We start from the raw sequence: 24,755 nt of genomic DNA, 5'->3' as shown, positions 1-24,755 counted from the left end.
ATTTTTACTATACACCTTAAAATTGGAGTAAGCTGTTAAAAAGGATATCTTCCATTCAAATACATTTTAATATTCATATGCGTGAACAATTCAAACCTTAATAAAGCACCTTTCAATAAGTAATTTGATAAAGACATTTTAACAACCCAATAGTGTATTATTGTGTCATACATAATTAGTAAGTGTGTATGATATTAATAAATGCTAAATAGAGGGGTTAAATAATACCAATTAGTGGATGTTACCAGACATCCGTATTTAGACCTTATTTACCGACGTTTTACTGCTGCTTATCAGCGATACAGAACAGGCTACAATTCTCCTCGTTTCCCGCAGTTATCTATCATTATTGTGAGAATTCAAAGTAAAGCCAGGAAGTCAATTAGAACGGGTGTTTTTCTGACTGCTGCCCTCATTTCTCTGTCTCATGTTCACTGGTGAATGAATGCAACAGATACCCGGCTCCTCAGTCTCAAATGGGAGAAATCTTTCCTCGGAAGCACTTTGTAAAAACAAACATAGGCATGATGTGAAACCATGAGCCGCACAAACCTCTAGAGACGGGTAATGTGTCAGATCCCAATCTCCCAAGAAGCTGAGGTCACTAGTTGGAACCTTTTACCCTCTTAGGAATAAAATCAAATAGGGAGATTTATAGTTTATTCATATAAACGTGGAATATGAAACTGTAATATCTCGTGTGACAACAAACACGTCCTGTTCTGCCTCAGAGACAGACTAAACAACTCACTACGTTCTGAGAACACATCATTTACTCCCTGCTCATTCAGGTTGTTAAAATCACACAAGTGAGACTGAAACAAACTTGTTTTATTTTGTAGCTTGTTCGATGTGGTCAGAAGAAGGGGTGGATTTGGTTGAGTGTTGAAAGCCGTCATGCTTCCTCTCCTCTCCAGTCCAGTCAGCAGCGTCTGTCAGCTCTGCCACAGTTCTGTCTAATAAACCAGCTCTGTCGACCGGTATAGGGTTTCCTGCCTGAAGGCTCCCTTGCCAAATAACAGAGTAACTTTGAAGAAAAAGAGAATTCTCAGGCTACACGGCTTCTCTTTGTGCCGTCATCTCTCTATCAGATCCCCGCTTTGTGCTCAATTAGCGAATCTTACAGAGTGCCTTTTATTGAGCTCTCAGAGAGATAAAAGTGACTTATTCGCATCGCTGTTCTCTCCGCAGAGGCAACGACAAATAAGGCCTTGTTTATTTTTTTAAAAGGAGAAAATAATCAAACTTAGTAGAGGCACGCTCCAAGTGGGATAACCCACCAGGATTTAAATTTAAATTTGAAAAGCACAAATACACGCCGCAGCAAGGGCAGACTTTGTGTATTCTGTCCAGAGGGTATCGATTCAATGGCAGCAGAATGATGCTTATTCACGTCGTCTGTCTTTTGTTATCTTTTTGTCTCAGGTGCAAGTGTAACCTGCATGCCAACAGCTGTGTGTTTGACAAGGGGAAGCTGGGCTGTGAGTGTGAACACAACACCACAGGGCCAGACTGCAGCCGCTGTAAGAGGCACTACCACGGAAGAGCCTGGAGTGTGGGCTCCTACCTCCCTATACCCAAAGGAACGGCAAATATATGTAAGTATTTCAGTATTTCTTATGTTTTGGAGGATAAAGAGTGGCCATACAGACTGTTGGTGCTGGTAGTAACATACCATTTTCAGTCTGGCTACAGCAGACACTGGTATCTGATGCAATAACGAAACATCGTACCTTTTACTCTTTGCTCCTGAGCGATTGTTGCCCCTCTTTATCATATTACCTCTTTGCTTTTGGGCTGCACCTCTCTGAATATTTGTTTAGTTGTTCTAATCAAATACTCCCAAATATGTTTTCTTTTGGGTGGTGGACTTAAGGAAATGCAATTTTTATTGGAAAGTATATCAAAAAGTAAAACTTGAATAACTGCCTCGCGGTTTTATGCCTCCTCCAACCATCATTTTATCCAATTAAACATTTGTGTATTGTTGAATCATGTCCAATGTGTTTTTGTATATTTTTTTTTGTGAGGTCAAAGTGAACTTTGACCAGCAAATTTTAATCAGTTCATGAGGAGGTTTGTGCCAAATTTGAAGAAATCACTCAAGGCATTCCCGAAATGTTGCGCTCACAAAAATGGGATGGACATGAGGTCAACGTGACCTTGACCTTAAACCCCCAAAAAAATCTAATCAGTTCATCCATGAGTCCAAGTGAATGTTTGTGCTGAATTCTCGTTCACGAGAATGGAACAGACGGACAACCTAATAATATAACGCCTCCGGCCACAGCTGTCGTTGGCACGGAGGCATAAAAACAACTTTGTCCATTTGTTTAAACTCTTGACGTCAAACTCCCTCTTTTCTTATGTGTTTCTTATATGTCTCTACTAACTCAGAAGCAAAGATGGAACTAACGGGACATCATTGTACTCTCAAAATCTCTTTAAGTCTGTTAAGACATATAGTGAAATGAATATTTGCCTCGCATCATTTGTATGGATTTGACCACTGGACCATTTGTATTTATGTGCCCCGAAAAACAGCCAACTTACAAACTATACAGACTTAGCTGTAAGCTAGCTAGCAACAAACGCACAGCTTGTGACTGTTGGAGGGTGTCTGTGTTCAGCTCTGCCGTCTGGCCATCCACTGACTCCTCGATCATTTTGACCCCTTTCATCTCACATTCAAAGCCCATCCTTGAGCAGGCACAGGCTTTTCAGTAAGACGGTAAGATACAGTTGAAAGCTCCTCAAAAAGGCTTGTAAGCGAACCTTTAGCTCACATTATTTTGTCAAACAGGTAGTTTTAGTTGTGTAAATGTAACCTGTACTTGAACCATATAGTTGGCCGATCAGAAAACCCTGTTGAGAGCCATTTTCAGAACAGTCTTATGGGTCGTTTTGGAAGGCGGTGATGACCAATAATCTATTTTGTTATTTAGATATGACCACTTGTTGAGTATGTTAGGTTTGTTATATGGACTATGTTTTACTCATTCAGTAATTGAACGTAACGTCCTTCCAAGACGTTAGCATTGAATTTACTTTGTGTGACCTAATGCTTGATATTTTTCTGCCTGTTCACATGGTAGTTTTGGAGCAGAAGGTACTCTTTTGCATTATCCCCATTATAATCTTGGACGGGAGTTGAGTCGCATTTATCAAATCCCAGGCTTGAGGCAGGGGGCTCATTGCCTCAATAAATCTAATACAGCCACTCAGGGATGTGGTGGTGGACGGCCAGGCGAGGCCAGATGGAGGAAGATCTAGCCCTCTGGTCCTCGGTTCACACTGATTCAGTCTTCAGTCAGAAACTCTCATGGCAGCAGTCTGCTGGGATTTAACGCAGCCTTTTTTTTTTTCTTCGAATGCTCAGTTTGATTGTCTGACTTGAATTCTCAGACATGGTGCTCTGATTAGATTTGTACAGAGATGTGATATTGATATTGATCCACTTATTTGTTGATGATGAATTAGAGCGTCACACAGTCATTTGTAGGAGTCTTATGTATGTTATGAGTCTGCGGTTGTGTATGCAATGCATGTGCACAAAACTGTGTGGGTGTGAAACACATTTGATTGTGATTGGGAGTTTGTTTTTGAGAACGTCTGTGAACTCTAAGGAGATATTGCTGGATTTACCCCTGCACCTCTTCTGTGTTATGAGTCTCCCTGCAATCTGGTGCTCACTGTCAGATTGACAGGCCGTTATTAAAATACCCAACACTTGGCCGCATCTGCGCTGAACTGATGAAACCAAGGTCTAGCCATATCAAAAGCAATATTAGCACTTGTTTGGCAGTGGCATAAAATGCAATAATGTCACACATGGAAGTGACGTAACAATATTGGTCCCCCAGGTGTTGAATGAACAAATTTGTGTCTTGAATTATTCTTATTTCTCTCATAAATAAAGCCCAGGCCCCGTAACATGCCTCTATCCATTATGTGAAGCTCATATTTCCTATGAGGATATTAAACATACAGGCCTCGTATCAAGACAAATATGCTGAATGTGCAAAATGTAATTATGGTCTAATAGCTTTCATCTGTCATCAAGTCTTCCTTTTTAATAATGGAAGTAATTTATCTCACATAGGAACAGGGCGAGGTCTATTACATATTCAAATCCCTGCACATGCAGATATATGGACATACATGACCCTTCATCAGATAAATTAGAGCCCAAAAAGGAGCCCTGCGTTGCTATGGGCCATAGCTGTCAGCAGCAGAGTGACTGAGAGTGATTCAAATCCAAGGCTTCCCAAAAAGAAGGAGGAGAAAAATCTGTAAGTAGCCTGGAGAGCAGAAGAGGAATCACTTTGAGAATTATGTTGACAGTCCACTTTGCAGAAAGCGTCAACTCATCTTGTGTTCAAAAGCAGGTTCGCAGGTTAAGAGGGGTTGGGGCTGAGAGTTTGATCAGACTGTAGAATGTGCTTTGGCTTCAAAAGGGCAATATTGCTTGCCCTCCATTTCTCACACAGAACAACTATTGGTTAGGAATTGCCATTTGCTTGCTTTCTTGCAAATGGCAGCATAAGATCGGTGCTTTTCCTGCTGCAGCAGTGTTGTGACAGCCCAGAAACTGGTAACGAAGTGATGAATAGGGTACAACTGATATGAAACCCCACTGAAACATAGTCACAGAAGGACAAAGTGATAGAGCACGAGAAAATTATCTGAATTTGCGCTAATTGTGGGGTAGGATGTCCCTGCTGATTACATTAACGCAACACAAAGATGGTGAATCCACAGCCAGATATTGATAACACAAAGGCTTTCAGACAAAGCCTGCTACAGGGTTGCCAACGTCAGCTCCAGCTCACAGAAAGGACCCATTTCAATGCTTGGAAATGTAATGTTTTTTCAGCATATTGTCTTTGATTTACAATCAATCATAGGCAAATGTTTTAAAGCATTTTTGTTATTCTTCCATTTCTTTGATTGGCTCAGTTTTCTATAAACTGCTAATAACACTAACCTGACTGTCGGAGCAGATTACAACAAACTTTATTAACTATTTGCAGATGCTGTATGACTGGTTTGGTTCATAGATTCGTTGATTCAAAGACGATTCAGAAAATGATTAAAAGGTAACAGCAGATAAAGACGGCAAACTGTCGAATATAAGTTTATTTGAAACAATGCTGATGAAAAGACTTTCTGCAGATAGATTTATGATTCTGTTGACATTTTGTCATTGGCAGACCTGTTATTATCATCAGAAGTAGGCGGGTGTTGGACCATGCAGTGGTCGGGTCCTCTGCAGAGCCTGGCTGCTGTTAATCAGTGGACACAGATCAATTTGAGAAGTGTTGGTGGGCTTAGAATTATTCAAGGCAAAGAATTGTGTTTTCTCTTGCAGTAAAGTTTGAAGAGTTACATTACATGAGTCCATGCTTTCATAAAACACTGTTTCTGTGCTCTTTACGCAGGTATCCCCAGTAATCACGGACCAGTGCGTAAGTTGATCAAGCTTTTTAAAATTGGCATGCTGACTAATGTCTTCCTCCCCCAGTGATGACTAACTCTTGTTTGACTGATGATGTTTGTGTGAGAAATTGTTCTGTACATTACCATTATCATTCATCAGTATGTTTTCAAAGGCATTTATTTAGAATTACATCTTAATATCCTACTTTTATGAATGAAAGTAAACCTGTGCATGGTGTGAGAAAACCCAACTTTCTCCAATGCAGTTTTGATAGTGAAAGTCATTGCTGGAAGACTTTAAATATAAAAGAAACTAATACAATGTTCTTATCCCATTGACACATTTTCTATTTATTTTTAGAAAAAAACATTTATATATTGTATTACAAATTATTTATACTTATACTCATCCATACATTCCTGCTAATAGTTTTGCAAACCATGCTATACCGTTTGATATTTTGGAAATATATACCTGCCTTTCTGATTTTCATATATTTCCATGTAGCCTCAAAATCAATGAATAGTTAACTTAACAATGGAGCTTTGAAAACTTTACAAGATTTGAATATTGTACAGAAATGAATGGCAATGGACCATTGTAAAAACTCCTGAGAAAAACTCACCAGCATGCTTTGCAAAATGGTCAGCAGTAATATAACATGTACAATTAGTAGTTAAGTAAAAACTTAAAACACTAGTATGATTTAAGATTAAATGACTTGCTAGTTCATAAAATACTGTAGGAGTCCTGCATGTTTGGGCATGTTTGGGCTCCCTTCCACACTAGAATATTTGCTCTAAGCTGGTTTTAACAGATTGATATTTGCCCAAAGCCAGAGAAAACATTTTTTTTTCATGAAGACATGGCTCCCACCATGCATCCTTAAGCATGTTGATGCCTGAAGGCGACTCCTCATACTGGATAACAAAAGCAGCTACCATATGTACATGTCTCTGCCTTTGTCTTGTGGAAGATTCACTCATTTAAGCTGCATGCACAACAATTTTACATCAGTCCATTTTACGAATCCAAAACACGTGGCAGAAACTCTCCAATAAATCTGAGGCAAACGAGCCCAGATAACTCACAGATTATTGTAAAAAAGACAAAAACAAGAATCTCTGCATGCTGTCCCTGTGCTTTAACTACATAACAGCATGAACAATATGACAACTCAGTGTAATATATAACCTTTCCCATCTTTACGCAGATCGAGCAAATGCTTCATCTCTTGGTGTTGCAAATCGTAACCAAGGTAGGCTTATAGGCTTTGTAACTTCAGCATGACATTAATAATACATAGAAACGACTGACTGCTTATTGATTGGCAATTTACACAAACAAAAAAAAGTGTAATGTAGAATCTTTCCCCAAAGCCGAGATGCTTTCATCCTGCATGCACACAAACACGCAAACTGGTCCTTACAAGGTAGACTTTTTGTTGTGAGAACACTATAGGGAATGGACCACATGCCTCATGATCACCAAGTCCACAGCCTCCTAACCCCTTTGATCATGCCCTCTTTTTAATTACCAAGAATGCTCTCTGGGGGTGCAGCCTCTACGCCATGTTCACAAGGAAAAAAAGGATAGAGGAGAAGGAGAGAAGAGGCTTCAGGGGGGTTTATGTAGATTGATCTCGAGCTATCTCCGGCTAATCCTCAAACCCAGATATCCTGTGTAGTGAGTGTTAAGTTGCATCTGCACCACTGCTCTCACAGCCAGGAGAGAAAAAAATATAAAGAGGACTTTCAGGATTTCCACGATTGAGACAGGGTGTTTCTTTCTCCTCTCTGGACTCACAAAGCTGGGAACGAGGTGCACCTATGAAAATAATCCAGTCTTTGCTGCAGTCAGAGGTGAAAGGAAGCCGGTTACTGCACTGGAGTGGATTACAAGAAACTCTGCTTTCCTGTGTAATCTGCATCATTTCCATATAAAGAGCCACAACACAGAATCAATCTGACCGATAACAATGTCAAAGAAAAGCTTTCATTTGGTCCATTCTGCACTTACTTTATCAATTCTAAATGCCCCATGACAGTATGTGTTTTCATAGGAAAAGTCCTCTGGTGCAAAGAGAGGTGACATTTTATACTGCAACAGTCTCTGAAATAAACACAAGGAAGTTATTTAGCCTTTGCAATAGGTACCAAATGGGCTGCAACTGATGATTGTTTTTGTTATTACTTAATCGACAAAAATGATACTGATGAATAATAGTTACAAAATATCATTACAAATTGGTAAACAAACTTCAAATTTCCCACAGCCAATGGTGACTTATTGTTTTTGTCTGACCAACAGTCTACAATGATATAAAAACAGAGAAAAGAGATTCAACTTCTCATTTTTACATTTCTGTTTGTGTACAGATTAAACAAACAAAATTCAACATGTAAATTTGTGAGCTATATTTGTGCTAGTAGGCGTAACTAGCCTGCTTCCACTCTGTGCTACGCTTAGCTAACAGGCTGCTGCTGGTGGCTTAACACTGTTGCATGAGCGTGGTACCAATCTTCTCTAACTCTCAGCAAGAAAGAGAATATTTCCCCTTTTATTTTTTACTATTCCTCAAATGGTACTTTCATATCTTCCAATTCTGACTTGACAAGCATTTACCAACACAGGACTTGAGTGAAAAGAAAATCAGACACTTTCTATCTTCAGATGCAGTTTTGTATCATTGCCACTGTCAAGTGCTACTATGCAACTGACACCTTTTATTGAACTTCAGAGCCTCGAGTCATGACTAATGACGAAGCCTTCATGTTAATATGATAACAGGAGGCCCGGTTGAATGCTGGGTTTCAGCTTTCCCTGACACCATGGCAAAAAGACATTGATCCAATGTAATAGAAGCAATACAATTCTTTCTCAAAGTATATAATTAGCAGATCCTGTATCTGAAAACTGTCTCCAGTTATAGTTAATTGCACTGGTGAATCTATAGTTATAATGGATTTTTAATCACTATGAACAACTATAGTATAAATAACTACCACATTTTTTCCCTGTATGTAATTAAATGGAGATGCTTTTTTTGTCAATTTATCCTATTAGACATTGGTGAGAAATTGTCATAATTAACATGTGAAATCTTAAATTATGGGCTACAACATGTTTTGTGAGGTCACAGGTCATCAGTTCATCCTTAAGTCCTAGCAGCGGACGTTTTTGCCAAATCTGAAGAAATTCCCTTGAAGTGTTGCTGAGATATCATGCTTAAAAAAAGAAACATTTTAAAAAAGTGGGGGGGGATCTTTAATACCATAACTGAGTGTCTGGCTTCACATGACTGCAACCAAACTCAGTGATTCATGTAATATTACATTTGTTGATAAGAATGTACTCATAAAAGACTGGCTATTCGGGAACTTATTGCTATCACCATTTCCTAGTTCACAATCAAAATAAATTGATTTACAATGTGATTTTTTTTTTTTACATTTTTACTCTCAAATAAGGTGCCAGAGGGCAAAAAGACAACAACATCAAAATAGACTAATAGAGCTTGTTCATGAATAAAAAGTCGAGGGGAGGTTCCCCCGGACCCCCGACAGAGGTTAAACCCCCCAATGTTTGAACGGTTTATTAACTGGCCCAAGGCCTCCTGTCATTTAACAAAAGCGTTCGCGGGCAAAGCAAGTGGAGTATTCCTGATTTTCGACAAAACTAGACTGCTTAAAAAAGCCAATATGTCCTTTCAATGTCATTATGTTTCCAGTCACACAAGCAGCAATATGACTAATATGAATAATTATCTCAGCTCTTGGTCCATCCGGTCTATCACTGTTGTGTTGTTGCTGTGGTGAATTTTCTCCATGTTGCTTCGTGCAACACCGAGGCCCAAGGATAGATCTGTCATAACAGTTATACTGCTAAAATGTCACACATCTGACGGAGGTGCGAGGTGCCAATATGTCCCAGAGAGAGTCCGCTGGTGCTTAGCCAGGACTCAAATTAATGCTTTCTCACTTGCTGCCAGCATACGTCTTTGGCTGTGTGTCACGCAGGGCAAGGTTGTCGACACCCCTATATAAAGATAGTTATATGTTAAATAAAAAGACTCTAATTCTGATGATTCTTTTAAAATCTTTCTCTGACCCAATGTTATGGAAATGCAATACTAAATTGACTAAATGTCCTTTTAAACATTATTTCTGTTTCCTTGTACACATTTTGGCTTTTTCATATGAGAAGGTTTTTACATTTCAGACACTAATTTGTCTCACTGTGTTGAGTTAAAAGTTCATCTTATCTATAATAGATAGGAACCGAAGATACCAACTGACAAACTTAATTAATTCACATATACCATGTCACTATGTGAGTTTTTTTCTGAGCGACACAGAATAATTGACTTATTTTTCTCTGTTTTTTGTCATGACAGCAGGGCCCCGTGGCTCCACAAAAACACTGCAGGCTTAAGCCTCGGCCTCTGCAGACTAATTGGGCTACAAATGCTTTTAGAAAGACAATGGTCCTGAGGGTCTGCTGGAGGACACAGAGATTATCCTTTGTCCACAGGAAACAAAGTTAATGTGTAGACTAGACGATGCTGATCCCATGGTAATTTTGACCAAAACACAGAGAGCAGGTGTTTTCAATTAGCTGTAAAATAGAAAGCTGCTTTGAAATTACTGATTGGGGTGTAGCCAGAAGGCCATTAATGTTTGAACGCAGTGTGGATAGGGGAGCAGCACTCTGTAATTCAGGGGTCCATTCTTATGCATGCAAAGTTCAAGAACAGACAATTTTGCACTAGTAAAGTGCTCATTTGTCGGGCATGATTGGACTGACTAGAAGCCTTAATCCTGTCAAACTTGGACCAAGACTGTCAGGGCCTGAGATGTATTTTGGCTGGGCTTATGGGAATACTTCACCCACAAAATGACCACTTCTATATCAATTACTCGCCCTGTGTTACTTTGAACTCTTGAAGAAAGTTTTCTCGCATGCCTCCACACTGAACGAAGAATCAAAATAAAATGGAGAAAAGTCTTGATGAATTGAAGTGAACGGGGGCCGTGTTAAACAACAGCAAAACTATATCAAAGCATTAGTTTACAAACTCTCGCACAACTTGTGCAGTATAATCCAAGTCTCATTTATCCATTGCTTGCACAGGCGCTTTACTCGTCTGTGTGACTCTGAAGCATTAGAGAGTCCGGTTTTAGTGAAAATGCATGTGTTTGGGAAGTAGTGAGCATACGACGGGATAAATAAGACGTGGATTATTGACTACTGTACGAGTTGAGTGAGAATTTGTAAACTGATGTTTTGACATAGTTTGGCTGTTGGTAAACAACAATTCTTCAATTCAAGCTAACACGAGGTGAGTAACTGATGTACAAATGGTCATTTTGTAGTTTCCCTTTAAGCTTATATTGCATGTAGTGTTTTGGGACAGGTTTGTGTTAGGCTTGATATATATAAATATTACAATTAAAGTATTATCACTTGGGATCAGTGGAAACAATGCTGACATATTTTCACATTTTAAGTTGATATTGCAAACTTATTAAACAGATGATTTACACATCCCGCAGACACGTCAATGTTAACATGTTTTTGATGGGAGCTGAAAGACGCTGAAAGACACTTAAATCCACGTAGAGCTGAGGGTACTACAGAGTTCATTGTACGTATAGATCTACAGTGCAGAAACTCTCAGTGGTCATGACAGAGAGACATGGCGTGCCAGCCACTAATAATATCAGAATTCTAATCTAACCCCTTTCACCGCTGCATTACTGCCTCTGATTATGAAAATGATCATTTTATAATTTTCATTATTCTTTTAAAGTATTGATTTGCCCTTTAAATTGACCTTGAATGTAAACAAACAGCTTATTCCCGACATGATCCGCAGATCAGGGTCTGTTGTGTCTGTTTTTAGGGGTTTCATCTAAATATAAATATTATGTCGATTCAAGTTTAGTGAACACAAAATGTGAAATCTATCTGAAACATCAATTGTAAATGTCAGGTTTTCTTGTCAGTCTCTGAATCAAAGAGCAGTGGCTTCTTGCCAGACTCATTACTTTTGCACCAGTGTTCAACAATCACACAGAGAGAAATCTATCATGCAACGCAGCCCCAAGACCTGCTGCATTTTAAGTCAGGAGTATGATTGACTGTTATATATGCTCTTATAATGCTACCGTTATCAACCCGTCTATAAAAAAACATACAAACAGTTTAACACAACAGGGTTTCTGAAAGTAGAGGCAGACGAGGCGAGGAAAAGAGTCATTTACAGCACTTCATCAGAGAATTATTGAAAATCCCATATTGATGATGAAACCCCTCTTTCAGCAGTGGTGTCTGTGTGAAGGGGATGGGGATCTTATTAAGTTAAATGCAATACCAATGCCTTTTTAATCAGTTTGGGCAGGAGCAGTGATGAGGCTATTTGTTGCGTTTATTCTGATGCATGAGCCACGTTACAGAAAACCAAAAATGTGATTAGTATTTATGCTAGTATAGATATCCAATTACACTGAAATCTCTCGACAAATATTACCTCTTCCAGGATTTCACCTCTGCCAGCAGTGAGGCTTCCTGGAATAATTGAGTCGTGAGTTGTCTGTAAATGTGAATATTGGCTTATGTATTCCTAATGAATCTATAGGAAAACAAATAAATGTTTGGTGGCCACTAGAACAATGCAGTCCTGGATTTTACATCATTTTCCTCCAACAGGGAATTGTATTGTTTGTTGTAAGGTTAACCGCAGAGAATACAACTGCAACAATTGGTGATTTACAAAAAAATGCTTATTTCCACATCAAAGGCAGTGGTGGTGCAGGTGGAGCCAGGAATCAATCCCCTGTCTTCTCCTCTATCTGTTCTTTGAGTGTCATTGGGCCAGAGGGAACACAAATTGTATTCTCCTGTCCTGCACAAGGGGGCTGTTTCACCATACTCCAACATCCTTTGATTCACTAATCATTAATTTCACCTCATCACTGCCATGGTTTGTTTGCTCTTTTGTTTTGCCTGGATTATTTGCTCTGAAGTCCCTTTGGTGCTCCTAAAATAACCACAAATCCATAAAACGGCGGTCTCTGTTCTTTTGTCATAAACAAATCATTCATTGAAAAGGGTTGTCACAGGCTGTGGGCTGCATTCAAGTATTCATACAGTATGTGCCCTGGTTATCTGTCTCCTCGTCCTCTGCCCACTCCTCCACTGAAGTCCTTGGCTTCACCCTCCCTAATGTGTCAGCTGTGCTCTAAGGACACAGAGCGATGCAGACAGGACAAGCAGAGGCAGCTTGTGCCCTGTGAACTTGCCTGTTTATGTTCTCTGCCATCTTATCACTGAGTGATCTATTAATCACCCCTTCCTGTCTCCTCTACCCTTTTTTGCTTTTGTCTCCGTAGCTCGGGTGTGTGACAACGCGATGCTGCGCTGTCAGAACGGTGGCTCTTGCCACCACCATCAGCGTTGCCACTGTTCCCCCGGCTTCACGGGCGTCCTGTGCGAGAGAGCTCGCTGCCAGGGCCCCGGGGAGTGTGATGACCAATTGTCTGGACGGGCCTCCCTCCATCATCCCCCCATCCGCCACCGGCTCGCTCTCACCCTTGTAGTGCTCCCGCTATTGATTGTTTCCCTTTGCTGAGAGACCCGAATGGCCTCCCATCCTCAACCAAAACCCTAAGACCACATATGTTGAGACTGAACTCTCAACCTTAAGGACATGAAGGACAAACGATGTGTGGACAATATGCTCAGCATACAATATAAGTAACTCTTTTGTATATCCAAGGCCACAGTGGTGGAAGACTTTCTAGTGCGACAGATTATGCACTGATCGGTTATACTGAATGTTAAATGGATTTTTGAGAGGCTTGGTGAAGTCACTGCTGTCTTATAGCGTCACAAAGGAAGCGCTTGGAGCCCTCCCTTTGTGATTATGTCATTGGCTGATACTTCATTAACGGCAGACTGGAGACTCAGATAGAGCTACCAACACTCTGAGAGCAAACTGTACAAAACTAGACACATGATTTCTAAAGTATCATCTGAACTTATTAAAAAATATTAATGTGTACGGGGGACATCTTAAAACATCTTGCCTCACTGCCTCCTTCCTTACTTGCCACCTTCTCCTCTCCTCACTCTTCCCTCTGTCCTTCCCCTTCTCCTCCCTGTGCTTTGGTGACTCTGGTGATTTTACTTTGCTGAAAGGGCGTCCTGTTGTTTTGCCAAACGCTGCACATGTATTATTATCAAGCCCCCTGACAAGAACCAATCTAATACTTTTTCTTTTTCTTTTTCAGAGGCTTTGTAGTCACGCTTGCGCTCACAAGTTGTAACATACTGTAACTGTATTTAATTTTTGTATAAAACAGATATTTTCATGACTAAGCAAAACAAAAAGATGTATTACTTGTTTTCTATTGCTGCCGACCTGTCCTAGATGTGGACTGTGAGTGCACAAACAGTTTGGTTGTATCATTTCTTTGCTTGTGTGGCACATGGTTCTCTTCATTTGAGAGCTGCTGTCAAAACTATGTTTACAGTACACACTTACACAATACACTTCCACCAAAGGGAAAAATGTCTTTGTCTTGTTGTTGAACAGTAGTCATTTTATTAAGTAGTAACATTTGAGACCAGATGTGTGGAGTGAAACAGTGTATTGTTTGTAGATACGTACAAGCCGATGACCATAGCTGAATGTCATTTTAAAGGATTTTTTGAAAGCTATCAATACCAATCGTTGACCTATTCACTGAAGCAACAGTTGCTGATGGCAATAGATCAGTCAACAAATTAATTCCTAGTTGTATGACTACAGTTGTTTTGTTTTCTAACGTGTTGTAACCATCCTTGTTGTGCTCATGAAACATGGGAGAATCAGAAGAATCTCAAGCCGAAATCCCATCTGCTTTATGTAAATTTAACAAGAAGACTTGGAGAAAAAAAAGGAGATTGCACGGCTGTCGCAGAGGTTGTCCAGCTCAAATCTGTAATCAAATCTAATCCTTGAATCAAATGGAAAGAGGGGAAGGTTTTCTGAGCTGGTACGGTTGAAAGCCTGCATCCTGCTGCGGGAGCCTCCGAGAAGTGACACGTTCAGGAAATGAGCTTTAATTCATGAAGGGTCAATGAATCGAAATGAAGTCGCTTCCCACTGGGTGACATACTGATCACTGAGACCAATTTCATTTGAGAGATTCATTTTCTTACCAAGGTTGTCATCAAACACCTAATTGTGTTAGAGTCTACTGTAAGTGCCTCTCATTAAATGACACTGTCTGTGAAAAGAGTGGCAAATGCCTTTTTTGACAGAGACACTTGCCTTGGAAAGCAACTCTTGGAGCTAAAGATGAGGTTAGTTGAAATGAGTTAATACAGTGTGTGAAAATACAAGAGAGTAATGGATGTAATGCATTTAGCAGAAAAGATTTTTGACCAAACTATCGACATTGCGACGACGTTGTAGGGTTGGCCATTGGTGCCTTCACAAGATATTAACACAATGAGATTTTTGATAAAAAATAATCAGTGATGTGGATATAATGACTAAGTAAATGCAAATAAAAGAACAGCTAGAACAGTTTGGTAAGTTCAGAAAAATACATAACTTTGAAGCAGCCTTTAAAACCGGCGTAAATCTGGTGGGGAAAAGACAAGAAGCAACTATGCAACTGTCAAATGATTTCAATTATCAGCAAATTCAAAGAATTGAACATTCGCTAAACATCCTAGAACAGCAGTTGTTTAATAGTAGGTTTTTCCCCACATGTTGAAGTGATGAGCCTTGGGCTGTATTAAGAGTGCTTATATAATATTTTATTAATTTTTGTAAACTAAAATTACAGGAGCAAAAGTGTAGGACACCTTGACTTACGGAGAGGAGGAGCCGGGGACCAAACCGTTAAAAAAAAGATGTGTTTACAATAACACAGTCCAAAATGCTACTATATCTGCATGCATGAAGGTGAGGTTCCCTAAAGAGCTCATCATGCTTGTAATGTAAATCGGACTATTAACTAGCTCTACACTGCAATACAAGAACAATGCTGTTTTTATTTTTCATGTCCTCTGTGTGGATCATGAACTGGTGAAGATGCAGACTTTTTGCACAATACCATGTATGTAGCCATCAATTATATATAAGACCCTATATAAGATACTGTAGGGTTCTCCTTTTAAAACGAGTCAGTTGGAAGCTGGAGACAGGGGTTTCAACCAACTCATGAAGCCAACGTTGGCTTAAATAGCCAGCTAGCTACAGCGGATAAAACCACCACCAGCCTTCAATAAAATAACGACAGCCAGCTTGAAATAGGGAAGTCTGATTACCAGTCTGAAATCAGGGACTTATTGTTTGGATTATTATTGTAAACTGCATACATGCCACAACAAAGCGGAAAACTCGTCGTAGAGATGATAACCGACGGGGACTTAGCGAAAGGTCAATTGCTCTTTCAACCAAATAACTACACTCTTGCCCAAAGTACAGTAACAATTATATCGCCTTCTGTGATTTAATAGTTTTGTTCAAGGTTGCTGTCTCTAAACTGGCTCTGCGGAATGTGAAGTAGCACTCTTGAGACGGTTTGTGGTGACAGTTGGAGGAAACGAAGCTTTAGAGCAGTGTTTAAGGGCCAGAGTGTGTGTGTGTGTGTGTGTGTGTGTGTGTGTGTGTGTGTGTGTGTGTGTGTGTGTGTGTGTGTGTGTGTGTGTGTGAAAGACAATTACCTTTATGATGTGTTAGTGCAGTAAAATTGGTGTTTTATGACACTTGCTCCTAGCTTTGGGCTGCATTTTAGCTAATAGCACAAGAAAGTTTTAAGGTTAAACCCAAGTCTCCTCCACTTAAATGAAGATTATGGCACAAAAGGTCAACAAACAACTGAACTGAGACCATTGCTCTGCGTCCAGAGCGAGAGCAACACACTACCAACACTGACATTCTTAGCCAAGGAAGGAAAATGAGCTACATAATTCCTCGACACGGAGTATGGGCATGGGAATATCCAAAGCAACTTTTGCTTCTTCTACACCAGATTTAGGGACAGAAAAAGTTGCGGCAACTCCAACTTGTTATTGAACATATGCATGCATATTTTCTTCCCAATACTGTCATATATAGCATTTTATTATAATGTTTCTGGTACAATTTTAGAGTCCAGCATGAAGCTTTTTTTTCCAGGGGTTGGAATTCAGTGCAGAAAGAAAAGACCTGAGGATTTTGTTTGCTGGTTATGTTCCCCACTGTTCCGTGTCACAGCAACGCCTTGTCCTTCCTCCTTTCACTTCTAAGACTCAGGAGGGGGTATTAGGAGGACATTTTTAGACATGAGCAGAGCAGTCCTTGTGTTCTGCCACTGTCAGCACTGGTGGCACCAACAGAAAGTTACATTACATAAGACAAGGGGTATTCAGTATCTAGGAAAGAGAGGCTCGGCGACATGACTGGAGCAGTCAGCTTATTTGCAATCCAATATCCATATTTAGATCATCAATGACACTTTGAAATGCCCAGCAGTAGAACTCAAAACACAATGTAGTGATGCTCGGGGGACAGAAAGCTAAAGAAAAAGGTGTAGCTCCTGTTTAAATCATGTTCAGAAGATGTACAGTGATTTACAGCTCAGAATCCAGGTCCTTATACTTCTCACAAATATAGTACTGTGTTTCTAACAATAAGTCGTCCTTGACCCGTCACTGAGCAAGCTTCAGCTGCTGGCCCAACTGTCACGTTAACAAAAGAAATGAAACTCCAAGCGTGGCTCCATATGGATAGTCATAGCCATCATAACACATGTTTGTCCAGAGGAGTGCACCATTACTTACAGTGACAGGCAGGCTGGCATGAGAAGCAAGACACAACTATCTGCTATTTCAACCCATTATTTATCGTCCGTTTGTTTGTTCAGAAAGCTTTGTTTTGACGAAAAGTTATTGCTAGTCTTGTAAAATGATTGCGAAAAGCAAACAAAAACTAATTACTTTACAGTGCATACTTAAAAAAAGTTGGGAAATGATGGCACTTTTAAACAGATTTTGAGATGGTGGATTTACCTTGATGTATTTTCTTTTTACATTCTCTAATCTATATGTACATGCAACATAAAATCCTTCAACTATAAAGGCCTGGTCACAACATTAAAGGGGACAGCAAAAGTGATCTGCCTGTCTTTGTGAAATGTGTAGTTAGATTGGTTGCTCAGAGGTTAAGCTTACTCGCAAGGCTGTGTGGCAATCGATCTCTACTCCAGCATGCCAGCCAGCTTGGAACAATAGCACACAATGGTCACAATAGCTCTCCAAGCTTCTTTCTATTTCCTACTGGCATTTTGTTCTCATAAGTATACCATATGTATTTCAATTAAGAGTCATTGAAGAGGGTGGAAAGCTCTCCACACTCGTACAGCGTTACCTGTCAGATAGCTAGCTCCTTAACCCGGCTGCTGACGGAAAAATAAGTTCAGTTCAAAATATGTATTTGTACCACCGACTACCGTCTGCAAAGCAATCCTTTTCTGGAGCAGTTTGCACTCCGACAGAGCAGGGTTACATCACAGTTGATGGAGCAGCAACACACCAAATGAGCCCCTGTAGCTTCCTCACCACTTCTCTGTTCATTCAAAGGGCAGCATCGTCAAGTCTGCTTACGATTGATCAATGGCAAAAATGTTACGCAGGAAATGTGTCCAGATGTGTACATTGTCCCCTAGTGCGACTCGACTGACTGCAGTTCCTTTGAAATTAACTGATTTGGCCGCAAAAAGTTCTCACTCAATAACCTGCATATGAGCAAATCAGTTAAAAATAATCAGTCAATTTCAGATTTCTCAGATAAATCAGTGATACAGGGTAGAATTTCCATTACAGTTACAATGAATCCACTTTTTACATATCATCACGTTCTATGGACACAATTCAACAGTTTGAAATAGTTTTTATAATTGAAATACAAATGTACAAGGCCATAACTAGAAATAATGGTAACGTTGATGCTTTTGTGCAGAGAATAGGGATTCCACTTACATTAGATTGTATTACGTAAAAAGAGGTTACATGTGAGACCGCCTGAAGCACTAACGCTTGCCACAGTGCACCTCATGGGCTTGTATTTGTACAATATAGGCACACGAACTCTGCAACATCTATAGGACCTTCCACCCTCTCCATCGTAATCAATTTGCCTGCTCCAGCGGTAGAAATTGTATCGACTACATTTATGTGGCAACACATCAGTAATGGCAGTTATGGAGGGGTGGGAGCAGCATGCCATCTATGGCTTTATCAAACTCCTATTCACATCCCTGACATCGCAAGGACAGCTAGTGGGTGGTTCGCTGGCTTGGCACGCAGAGCCAGAGTACACTAGAATCAATACACTGAACAAAGAGGAAGTTAAGCTGCCTCCACTGGAACATAATGGAAATACCTTTCTTTCTCCCCACTGCCCTTTCAGAGTTCTTGGAAACGACAAAGCAGGAAATGCTTTCACTCGGCCACCATCCATTAGCTCAAGAAGGATGCAGGGCTGTCCCGATTTTGAAGGTTAAGAGAAGAATATTGGACCGTATTCAAAGCTTCGATGAGGCGGAGGGCACTATGTATGTTACAGAAATTGCTTACACACATACACAGCGAGGAAAACACAAGCTGTCAAACTTTCCTCAAACTTGCAGTCATTATTTTACTGTGCTATTAATGTCTAATGAGAAATGTGGACAAAAATCGGACTTTCCTTTTTATTGAAGCAAAAACGACTACAAAGTATTCAATAATCACATCAAATAAATTACAGCAATATCGCATTAAAAACAAATGTGCTCACATGTAGGCCTCTAAACACATTTATAAATAAATAGACTGAAGCTTAAGTTAACATGTAAAATAAAAGACCTTTGTTCCAACTGCCTGTCTATAAATCTCCTGCGCTGAGTTCTAGTACCCAGGACAGCGCCGAAGCGACATAAAACACCTTCTACACAAAACCAGCAGCTCTATCCATCTGAGAATAACTAAAAAAACATGTTGATTCATTATGAACAATGTGATTTCACTATTTCTTGTTTCATGTGCTATTTGGGATTTGTGAGGTAATGCATAGCCTATATAAAAATGTTTTTGAATGAAATTAAAAAAAACAATGCATACTGATTCGTACATCCATTACCATGGCAACGGTTAAAGCTTCAAAACATTCGGGTCACTTATTTCATTTGAAACTGTCCTTTTATCGCTGAGGAATTATTACACTTCTTGTAGGGTGGGATGGACTTGATGTGGATTTCTGTCAAACAATCTGCAAGACAATTATTGCAAAAAATATGGAATTGAAATTATTTATCTGTAATGCATCGGCATCTTTAAGCAGGACTGTTTAGAGGCACTAAGCAAAAGCTATAAAAAAAAAAAAGAAGAATCAGCTTTCTTATCACGACCATAAACCAATCTGATGTCCTCTCATTTCAATACAATCTAGGGGAGCAATCGGCTCTTCGGATGCAGATGGTAATCCTATTCAGTCTCACACACACGATCACAGCTCTTGTCTATTTTTTCTCAATGCCACATCCAGCACTTCTGGCCTTCAGTGCCACACCTAAATTGCAAATCAGCCACGGCTGGGATTGGCACCGCAAGCCCTCGACACCCTGTTGAAGAAATTATTTATGTATCACACCGGTGCCGACCATAAATAAAAGATACCATTCACAGTCTGTTCCAGAGTTCCCGAAGCTTGGAAGAAAACGGTTTCTCCTTATTTTTTCACATGCCGAGAGGGATGTGGGGTTAGTGTTGGTCCCTGGTTTGCATCATTGACAAAAATACCATACTTGTAGAATGTATAAATACAAATTGCACAAAGACTGATATCGATTTCTCTACAGGATGAGTTCTAAAAATCATACCTAGGCCAATTTTAACATTTAGGTATTTTGCCGTATTCTACCGTATTTAAAGTAGGCACCAGACAAGTTAGGACCGCACCCTCAGTAACAGAAGTATTTGAGTTTAGACTTGAATAAGTTGTACTTAACATTTTACAAAATCTAAATGTAAATAGGGACAGGGACACACTGAACTCAAGCTGCAAGTTTCAATAAAAAAAAGCTGCTTGATAAAAATGAATACAAAGGTTGTTTAGCTATACGCAAGGTTGTGGAAAGCGTGCACATAATGAATGGGAGCGTCAATGATTCATTACATTTACAGAGGGGCAGTAATTTGCCCTTTAGGGAGCTCTTTAGCTCGGTCTCCTCACAGCACTAAACTAGTGGGTTAACGCAAAAAAAAAGAAAAAAGAAAATATTGCGCTCATTAAGTCATATCTAACCATGCATGGGTTTCAGTAGTGGTGCGAAGAGTGCGACACGCTTTGTAAGAGTAGTATGATTTTGTTAAGGGCAGCGAACACGGACGCACGTGAAACTGCACCCATTCTTATCTATGTATGTACGTTTTCACAATGGGGACATCTTGACCCATGTGACTGCAGGATGACAAGAGTTAATTAATTAGCACACACAAAAGGCAACTGAGGAAGTTGCCAAAGTGCAGCAGACAGAATGCTTACATACACAGATAACGATGTCGGCAGGTATTTTGATGCGTGTCACTGTTTGCTGCCCCTTTGCACTAACCTCTTCACGAAAAGCAAAAGGGGATGCAAAGTCCAGGTCATAATTCACAAGCCTCAGTTTTCATAGGGACTATTTTCTGTGAAAAGAACGAGTCACCCATAATAAATAAGGGAGGCAGCAGAAATGGATATCTCAAAATTAAAGTATACAATTGCTATTATTGCTGGAAATCTGCAAAATTCTGACATTATTTTAACAAGTATGTTAATTTCACAAAGAATATTTGTTCCACGTTTGTAGCAAATCAGTGTTCGCAATGGTATTGGTTAATTCAAGGACTGTTGTCTCGTGTATGTGAAGAAAGAGAGGCACAGGTGGTGATGGTGGTGGTGGTGGTGGCAGAAAATCCCAAAACAAAGAGCTGGTACAAAGAAAGCTGTTAGAGAAGCAACAGACACACAGAGCGATAGTCAGCGATACAGACTGACAGAGACACAAGAAGCGGTAGTTTAGTTGCAGAGAATGGGCACATAAAAAATACAAAAAAGAGATTCAAGTTACAGTGGCGAGAAATAAAGGAGGGAAGACAGAAGCCTAGATCACAGACGTCCACCATGAAACAATTGTTCCCTGATGGAAAGAGGCAGCAGTAAACACCCCTGTTTGGCAGACCTGGAGGAAGGGAATGGAGATACAGAAGGAGACCGGAGGGGGAGAGAAAAGCAGCAGGAGGGGTGAGAGACCAACAGGCCCTGCCAAAGCGGCCCCCATGACGAGCAGCACCACCTCGTTAAACCTGTCCACAGGAGTCACAGGCAGATGCTCTGCTTTTTCTATGATAATGGCCGAGCTGCTAAGCAGCTAGCGGCGTCACGCTCCTTTGAACAACTATTGACCTCAAAGCTGTCGCTCGGTTTCACGCCAGCGCTGGTTCCAGCTCGCCACACTCACAAGGGGCTTGTTGCACCACATTTTAATGCGGGCCTAGCTGTATGAGTATTGCTCGTTATCAAATGTTGTGCAAAAAAAAAAAAAAATGCCTTTCTGGCGATATGGTATTCATCAGTTTGTGTTGGGCTTCTGCGCTCTGCTGCGCCGCATGTGGGCATCAGATAGAGTAGTTAAAGACTCATGATCACCAATTACGTCTTAAGATCTTGAAACGCACGCTCCCCAGACTGTGCAAATTGGCATAAAGGATATGAAAGTGTTCCCCATTAATGCACATTTATTCACCATTTTACATTTAGCAGACCCACCGCTGTCGAGCATCAAAGCGCAGTCAGCCCATGGAGCCACGAGTCTTGAGGAAGCAACCAGGGTAAGGGAGGGACAGAGGGGGAGAGAGAGAGAGAGAGAGAGAGATAGACGGAGGAGAAAAGAGCAGCCATTCTCTGAGGATTAGCTCATTTAGACTGCTTTGATCTGCGAGATCTTAATTGCTTGGTAGCCCTGATTGAGTCCTCACAGCGACTTAGCAACACTATCCAGGCGAGGAGGGAGGAGGGTGGTCTTGTCCTTACCTTCTCATCCTCATTCCTTTAATTCTCGGGATAAACTCATCTCAGTTCCTGGACATTATTAATTATTTAATTGTATTGCTGTTAATGAGAAAGAATAGGCATCTACAACCACAGCGATGCTTTTCAGTGAAGCGCGAAAAGTAGCACGCTAGAATGCTGATATCTGGTAAGTCATTTTGACCATCTTAGTTCATTGTTTTAGTTTGCTAATATTTACTAAACTCAAAGTGCAGACTGGCGGGAAAACACTTAGTTTTGCAGATATTTATACTGCAAACCCAAGTATTGGATAAAGTGAAATGTTGACCCGATGATGATGATGGCAAAGGAAACGTTTCTCAGGTTTTTCATGTTCCAAATGTTGTGCCTATGTATCTAGCAGATGCAGATATGTTTCACTGGATGATTGATCAATTTGACGTGCTGGTTGCGCTAGATGAAAGCCCTCATACCTAAACAACCCAGCTGGTTCCAGAAAGACTCGTAAGACTTTTCCAAAGATGATCTGATCTTCCACCCATATTGTTGGAATACAGTTGACATTTGTCAGCTAACGATGATTTGGAGTTCAGTGAGGAAGAGCTTTTCTCTCATTGAATTTCTGCTTTTTGAGCCAACCTTATGTTCCAGCTTTACAGAGCTCCTCTCATTCACACATTCTTATATCATTCAATCTGGCCAATCATCATTCTTCCCAAATGCCATGAGCCAATCCATCGTTGGATGCTGCGCTTGAAATATCGTTGTGATCCTCTGCTCACCCCACACACACACACACACACACACACACACACAGCCCTTTAGGGAATCTTTATACGTCTGAATTTTATGAAGGTGCTTCACGGTGATGGAGTCTAAATACGTTGCCGTCTAAAGAAATACTGTGTACATTTCTAAATGATCTCTCCTCATTGAACAAAAGCTTCACTAGGATCAGGTTAACACTGTGGTTATTGTTAAAAAAAAGATTGTTATCATGGTTAAAAGAAATCCACTTTGACTGATGACAGGAGCAGGAAGGGAACATTCACTACAAGTGTGAGATGAGATCAGAAAGGTTCTGCAGATTTATCGGTAAAAATAATAGCACAGTAGTGGTATATTGAGTCTCCCTTCATCAAGTCAAATCCTGATTTTATAGCATCATATGGCCATTAAGTAGTAAAGTCAGCTACAGCAGCTTCTGTGAGATATCTTTACTCGATACATTCTTCTCTGCAGTTGTAGTTTTATGATTTTGTAAGGGTTGATGGTCACAAGTCAGCAGTTGAATATAAATCTTACAGATAAAGTCTTTTGGAGAGTCAAGCCCTTTTCAGAGGAACTGAGAGCTCACCGTATTTGAGGGGAGCTTCAGCTTCTGCTAAATCCCTGTTTAAACCCCATATAGAGATCCAGAGGGGCTGACTGGCAAAGACGAGGGGTTAAGGAGATCATTCAGACAGATGAAGATGATGCATGGCTTCCTCCCCTCTCTCTGTCTGCCTTTTGTCTCTCGCTCGGATCCGCACACATACCCCTTCACACCATCCCCTTCCTTCCTGCACTTTATCTACTCCATGCAACCTTGTACACCCATTTCTCTCTCTCTCTGGCTGCTGTCCAACTTCTCTGTCGTCGTCTTTCATCTCTTTGGCTAAGACAGGAACAGGCAGATTAAAGAGAGGAAGAGTATTAAGGGAGCCATTCTTTCTACCTCTTTGTGATGGGCGGGTTACCGTTAGCGCAGCAGAGCCCTCCCTCTGCCGAGCTTGGTCATTAGAGAGGCTGCAGAGCAGTGGGGGGAAAGTAAGCCTGAGGGAGTGTTTATAATACCAGAATACAGAGATTGTGAGACCCTGGTTATTTAAACACAGTATACTTCTGTTTAATCTTGTATTTTATACTATAATAAGTGCATTAAAACAGTAGACAGAGCAACTGACACATGTCAAGCAGCACTGATGAACAAAACAGGTCCAGAGCATCAGAACACTGCAGGATCATGTGCCAAAAACTAGTACAAACATGGACATAATTTGAAAATAACTAGCTGTAAACTAAAGAGTATAAATGGCTCAAAGCATCCAATGTTGTATTCCAACAAATGTTCTATCAATTGGAAAATATGACAATACAAAAACGCAGGAGGCAATGCATAAACTGTATAAAAGAGGACAAAGCCACCGTCAACCATTGGTTTGTGGAGGAGATCCAGGTCCGGTGAGGGTGCTGTCAGTC

At 40.4% G+C, this 24,755-nt stretch overlaps 1 protein-coding gene across 1 annotated transcript in view; it reads left to right on the top strand.

Moving 5' to 3' along the window:
- The window catches only part of LOC306706293 (netrin-G1-like), a gene marked incomplete at both ends in the record, with an annotated part of 50,130 nt that extends 37,057 nt beyond the window's left edge, over positions 1 to 13,073 (top strand). Inside the window, 4 exons of the mRNA XM_079173305.1 lie at positions 1,426 to 1,598; positions 5,442 to 5,468; positions 6,654 to 6,698; positions 12,835 to 13,073. Coding sequence (XP_079029431.1) covers positions 1,426 to 1,598; positions 5,442 to 5,468; positions 6,654 to 6,698; positions 12,835 to 13,073 — 484 coding nt within the window. The remainder of the gene's footprint in view (positions 1 to 1,425; positions 1,599 to 5,441; positions 5,469 to 6,653; positions 6,699 to 12,834) is intronic.
- Between the last annotated feature and the right edge of the window lie 11,682 nt (positions 13,074 to 24,755).

This window comes from Pholis gunnellus, assembly GCF_910591455.1.
Source record: "Pholis gunnellus genome assembly, chromosome: 14".
NCBI classification, from domain to species: Eukaryota; Metazoa; Chordata; class Actinopteri; order Perciformes; family Pholidae; genus Pholis; species Pholis gunnellus.
The sequence above is the reverse complement of the archived record's forward strand: the minus strand, read 5'-3'. Positions and strand labels throughout refer to the sequence as shown.